This window comes from Quercus lobata, chromosome 7, assembly GCF_001633185.2.
Source record: "Quercus lobata isolate SW786 chromosome 7, ValleyOak3.0 Primary Assembly, whole genome shotgun sequence".
In the NCBI taxonomy this organism is placed as follows: domain Eukaryota; kingdom Viridiplantae; phylum Streptophyta; class Magnoliopsida; order Fagales; family Fagaceae; genus Quercus; species Quercus lobata.
The window spans coordinates 45,926,352-45,933,013 of record NC_044910.1 but is presented as its reverse complement, the minus strand read 5'-3'; the positions used below and the strand labels follow the sequence as shown (position 1 = coordinate 45,933,013).

The following is a 6,662-nucleotide window of genomic DNA, read 5'->3' as shown; positions in this document are numbered from 1 at the left end:
GACGTGACCGATCTCCCTCTGTTGGCTTATGCCTGGGGCGTTGCTCTGAGACATTGCTCTGTCTTTAGGTTTGCTTTAGCCTTTATGGCCTGTTTGGATGTTAAAAAATGGAGAGGGAATAGAGTAGAGGGGAGGGAGAGTAATTCAATTACTTTGTTTAGAAGTTTTTTAAGGAAGGAGGGGGAGAGGTTTAGAAGCGTTTCAACTACCTCTACCCCTCATTTTTAATTCCCCCAAATTGGAGAAATTTGGAGGGAGAGAAGAGTAGATAAATTATTGACCAAATGAATTCCCCAATTTACCCTTTCTAAATTAACAAAATTACAAACCGATTATATAAATAATCTTTGTTTGTTTCCTGAGAAAATTTAAGTATTGACTTTTTAGTTGCTGATTTGAATCCAAAGAAGAAGAGAGAGAGAGAGAAAAAAAAAAAAAAAAAACGCACATATAGTCTATGTCTTCTTCTTCATCAATCGGAAACTCCAATCATGTCTCTGGATGCGTCCTGATATTCCTCGCAAAAGCCAGAACCTCATCGATGATCCCAACGCCACTAAAACCATGCTCCTCCAAATCCGATTCCAATTCCATCTTCGATCCGAACGAGTCGGCGTTCATCTTTGTCAAAATCTCCGCACTATCATCGAAGCGGAGTTGGCGGAGATCAGAATGAGCGGAGGGACTGGAAGGTTGCGATTGCGAAGAAGAAGGAGGAGGAGGAGGAGCTAGGAACGAAGCCACGCCCCAAAGTTGGCGAGTTAGGGTTTGCTTGACTTTGGAGAGGTCTTCTTTCATGCCTCGAGATTGGGCCTCTTCTAATTCCAAACCATCATTGTTGTCTTGGTGTAAAAGCATGGTGGTTGAAGATTGGGCCTCTTCTTTTTGGCCATTAGGTTTGGATTTTTACTCTTTTTTTAGTTTTTATTATTTTGTTTTAATTTTATTTATGCTTCTACAAAAAAAAAAAAAAAAAAAAAAAATTCACTAACATATTCTAAGATTTGGAAGAATAATAATCAGGTTCAAAACTTTACAAAACTGATAAATTAATCATAGACCAATATTGCAAGTCCATTTTCTAAAAGGAGTAAATTTGTCTATTTAAATCATTTTCTCTCATCTCCATCTTAATTTTTAAAACATTCAAATAAGAGGAAGGGCTAATTACTCCCTTTCCCCTTACTAATTTTAAAAACATCCGCTATAAAAAAAAAAAAAAAAAAAATTTAAAACATCCAAATAAGGTAGATGATAACCATTCCTCTCTACTCTCCTCCTCTTTACCCACCTCTACTCTCCTCCTTCTCTATACTTCCAAACATGCCATTAGTGATTTATGATTTAGTGATTTGGGGTTTTGTTATCCTCCACCTTATTGATTTAGTGAGAGGAGTATAGGGGATTAGAGTAGTGGAAAAGAGAATAGAGGGGAATAGTTATCTTCCACCTTATTTGGATGTTTTTAAAATTAATAAGGGGAAGGGGAGTAATTAACTTTTTCTCTTATTTGGATATTTTAAAAATTATGATAGAAATGAGAGGAAATGATTAAATATTTTTAAATAGACAAATTTACCCCTATTTAAAAATGGATTTGCAACATTGGTCTATAATTAATTTGTTAGATTAATGGCCTATTTGGGAGTTTAAGAAAGGAGGGGGAGTAGAGTAAAGGGAGAGAGAGTAATCCAATTACCTTATTTGGAAGTTTTTTTAAGGAAGGAGCGGGAGGGATTTGGAGGTATTTCAATTATCTCTAACCCCTCATTTTTAATTCTCCCAAATTGGAGAGATTTGGAGGGAGAGTAGAGTAGATAAATTATGGATCAAACGAATTTCCTAATTTAACCTTTTTAAATTAACAAAATTACAAACAGATTATTCAAATAATCTTTGTTTGTTTCCCGAGAAAATATGAGAAAAAAAATTTGAATTTGACTATTTACCTTTGTTACTGACTTTGCAAATAAGGCAACCCAACAAGAAAAATTCAAGCTCGTGATGAAATACAAATTCCATTAGAAATTGAAACCCTAACAAAAAAATCAAAACGAAAAAGAAAAAAAAAAAAGAAAAAAGCAAAACGATTCGGATTGAACCTGCAAAAAATTCAAAGCAAAACTAAGACCCACATCCAATCTGAGAGAGAGAATCGAAGTGAGAGAAAGAGAGGATCGGAATGAGAGAAAGAGAGAGAATCCACCATCGTCGCCACTCCAAACCACCATGCCATCGCCGCCGATCTCCAAACCACCACGCTGTCGCCGCCGATCTTCAGTCCCTGCTGTCGATTTTGATATCCAATCCAAGCCGATCTAAGAGACCCACAACAAAAATTCAAAGCAAACCAAAACATACATAATAATCTGAGAGAGAGAATTGGAGTGAGTGAAAGAGAGGATCGAAATGAAAGAAAGAGAGAGAATCCACCATCGCCGCCACTCCAAACCACCACGCCATCGCCACTGCTCCAAAACACCACACCATCGCTGTCGATCTCCAATCGTCATGCTTCGACACGATGGTGGCTTGCTCCGACGGGTTCTCCTTAGGGTTCGCTGGGAAAACCTCTTTCTTCTTCTTCTTTTTTTTGGTTAAACTCTTTCTTCTTCAACCCAACACAGGTATATACAATAAAGAAAATTTAATTTAATTTTTATTATAATTTTTTTTTGAGGTAATAAAAATTATTTTATAATAGTTAATAGTAGTTTTATATGTATATATATATATATATATATATATATTTGATGGATATTAGTGGTATTTAATGGAATGAGAATGTTGATTAAATAATTATTTAATCTAACAAATTAATCATAGACTAATGTTGTAAGTCCATTTTCAAATAGGGGTAAATTTGTCTATTTAAATTATTTTCTCTCCTCTCCATCCTAATTTTTAAAACATTCAAACAAGGAGAATGACTAAATTAGTCCTTCTCCCTTATTAATTTTAAAAACATCCAAACAAGATGGAGGGGAACCATTCTCCTTTACTCTCCTCCCCTCTACTCCACTTTACTGTCCTCCCTCTCTAAACTTCCAAACAAGCCATAAATAATTATAGCTATAACATGCAATATCTTTTTTGATAAATTTTTTTTTTTTGATGTGAATTAAATAATCAACATTGGTCTGTGATTAAATTTTTTTTCCTTTTTATTATACTAAAAAAAACCATCCTTAATTGATAATAATTAAAATAAGAAAAAAATTTGCAAAGAAAAGATTTGCTTCAGGGCTAGTACATGGTGTTATGCAGGCCGTGCCTCATATTTCTGTGCCACACCCTTCTCGTTCATGTTCATTTTCAAAATCATCACTTTCTTCACCTAATTCAGTAGATAAACAAAAAGGTATTTTTATTGAAGATGATGTGGCAGGACCATCTTCCTCCAATCAACTATTTGACGATGAAACACCAAATTTATGAGAGCTGTGTGATTACAGAAAATTCAACAACCAAGCTATGGGTTGAAGGCTTGAAGTTCAATCCATATCAGTGGACATTTTTTTCAAAATTTCAAACAATTGCAGAACAAGGCCAAATAACTAGCAAGAAAACAGTTGAACCAAAGATTTTTGACAAAATGTAATGAAATAGTAACACCGGTGACATAGTTTGAACTTCAAATGATTACATCCCTTGCAATGATAGAGTGCAATGACGAATTCCAGTAACTATCATATTTCTGTAGAATGGGGCTGGCTCAAATTTATTATTTTTTTCCACTAGTCCTAATGGGAATGCAGATTCTCTTGAGCCATGTCAGCCTGTCCTCATACAGTTTTAAATCCATGACCTGCCGTTCATCTAATGACCATTGAATCACCTGTTCAATGGCATCTTTAATATTTTTCTTAGTAGCAGGGAGAAGCTTGGCACCAACTTTATCGTCATCGATAGCATTCTTCATGTCGTAGGCATAGTTCTCCAAATCCAACTTAGCCTTAACCTTCTTCAAGTGATCATCATCTTCAGCCTTGTATCACTTTGCGTCCTGGACCATCTTCTCAACCTCTTCATTGGACAATCTCCACTTATCATTGGTAATAGTGATACTCTTTTTCACACCAGTGGCCTTCACTATTGTAGAAACATTAGTCTCTATACCGAGGGATAGAGGAGTGACATCTGAGAGTACGATGTCTTGAATTTTATCATTACCCATTCCTGTCAAGATAGCAACTTGAACAGTGGCTCCATAAGCACAGCCTCATCTGGATTGATGCTCTTGTAGAGCTCCTTCCCATCAAAGAAGTCCTGCAACAATTGTTGCACCTTGGGAATTCTGGAAGAACACTCTTTGGTGGTGCTCCCAACTTCCCAAGAACTTCAGCAGACAATGTCTTGGGTACCTACAAGAAAGCCAGACATATTTCATCAAGTTAAGACATTCTAATTTTTGTAGAAGACAATACCAATTCCATATTCTAATTTTTTCTGTTTTTCCCCTAGCCAATGTTTCTTGGTAGGCAAGCTACAGTAGTGCAAAAACATTGTTGAATAAGGCAGTCCAATTCAATTCTTAGATGCCTTATAGAATTCATGCTAAAGAATTAAAACATATATAGAGAGAATCAAATATATATGTGCAAATGCCCTTGCCAAATTGTGCAAATGCCCTTGCCAAATTAGGTACCGGTCAATAGCTATGTATATTCAGAATTATGAGAAGGAAAAGGTGGGGGGGGAGAGGGAGTGGAGTCAGAGCTGTGTGATTACAGACAGATTTATGAGAATTAAAGCGCTTCTAAAGGAGCATCCGCTATCCTGGACAATTCTTCCACTTCACTGTTCTTCTCAACTCAAATCCTAATCTTTCCTCTTAGCAGCTAAGCGCCAGTGTTTTCTGACAGCCCATGTTAAATATATTATGTATGAGAAACAAGGCAGGTCAAGACAAAACCAGAAAAAATAGCTCCAGATGAGGTCAACATAGCTTCACTCAGATGTGAAAAGCATAAAAGTTGACTGTAAGCAGACAAAGTCTTCAAGCCACTTCATGGTTATAGTAATGAATGAAATTAAAATCAAATAAGAGAACCAACTTCATAGCAACGAACAACATGCAAACACAGAGACATGTTCAATGCATGTGTGTGTGCACATGCTAGAATATGCACACAATCAAACAAACCCAACTGTGCAGTATGTACTATATCCAGCACCAACAACTTTACAAGACAAATAAAAGTATCACCATTACTGATTGACAAACCATGTTCCCTATGAATCACAACATAAACTATGAAAAAATTAAAATCAAAAGGAATATTTAACATTTAAATCACAATATATTTAACATAGACCAATGTTGAAATACGAATTACGAACACATGTTGGATGTAGACAATATAGGATGGTTCATGGAATATGATGGTGCTTTAGGTCTCTATGCGTATAACATAAGATATGTCCTGCATGGTTTTTATCACAAGAAACAAAATTCAACCTTGCTCATACTCATACATTCCCTTAAACAAAATGAAAGCATGAACTAGCCCCAATTTAGGATCCTAACAAAAACAGTAATATATGAATAGCTTGTGTTTTATATGTCATTAATTATACAGAGCAAGGCTACTACCAAAAAAAGAAGAAGTTCAGATAAGGGTGCAGCTCGGAGTGCAGTAAATATGTTTGATGTGGTCCCATTGCGATCCCAGTTGGATCCATTGGCCAAACATGCAATTCCTTGACCATAAAAGGCACCAACAACGAAGGAAGGAGAAGAAAAGAATAACAAAGAGAGAGACAACTACACAGTGAGATGCTGCACAAACTCAAGTGAGTTTGATTATACACAATCAAACAAGCAATTTATCAAACACATTGTGAGCAACTCTTTGAAACTTTAAAATTCTAATAAATAAAAAAACCCCAAATCAGAAACCCATTCACAAAAAACAAGAAATTACCCAATAAAAATCACAAACACAAACCAATAATAAAAAACCTGACCATAAAATCAAACTTACACAGAATAAACAATCACAAAGCCTAGGTTTAACCATAGTTCATCCATATATCACAAACTAAAAGGATTGCAAGTGTTTAGATAAAAATAAACAATAAACACAGATCCATATATAGTTACAATATACAAATTTATGCAAGTTCACAATCTAGACTCACTCAAGCACTTTATCAAACACGTTATGAGCAATATTTTGAAACTTTAAAATTTAAGAAAAAAAAGCCCTCAAATCCGAAACCCACCTACAAATAACATGTTATTACCAAATAAAATCACAATTAATAAGAAATTACCCAATAAAATCACAATTTTAAGAACATAGTTATTTGATCCAACTCATGAAACAAAAAGAAAAATAGAGTTTACCTCTGAAAGAAAAATGCAGGCGTGAGAGACGATTGATTGTGAAGAAGTTGTGTGAGAGAGAGACAGCGCGAAGTGTGGAAGAAATCGTGTGAGAGAGAGGCAGCTGAGTCTTCAAGGCTGAGAGAGTTGAGAGAAATTTGAGGATGATAGAAATAACGTGAATAATAATGTGAATTTATTTTATATAATCGGTTTGAAATTTTGTTAATTAAAAAAAAAAAAAAAGGGTAAATTGGGAAATTTATTTTGGTTAATAATTTATCTACCCTACTTTCCTTCCTCTAATTTGGAGAATTAAAAATGAGGAGAT

The 6,662-nt window shown here is 35.0% G+C and overlaps 1 protein-coding gene and 1 long non-coding RNA gene across 2 annotated transcripts; both read right to left on the bottom strand.

Moving 5' to 3' along the window:
* Positions 1-442: 442 nt before the first annotated feature.
* On the bottom strand, positions 443-873 carry LOC115952866. The gene has a single exon (XM_031070198.1). The coding sequence runs from the start codon at positions 856-858 to the stop codon at positions 490-492; it is 369 nt and encodes a 122-aa protein (XP_030926058.1). The 5' UTR covers positions 859-873; the 3' UTR covers positions 443-489.
* A 2,546-nt stretch (positions 874-3,419) lies between these two features.
* On the bottom strand, positions 3,420-6,556 carry LOC115952869. The gene is made up of 2 exons (XR_004083584.1): positions 6,353-6,556; positions 3,420-4,364 (listed from the first exon to the last, which is right to left on the bottom strand). It is a non-coding gene; the product is annotated as an uncharacterized LOC115952869 (long non-coding RNA).
* Between the last annotated feature and the right edge of the window lie 106 nt (positions 6,557-6,662).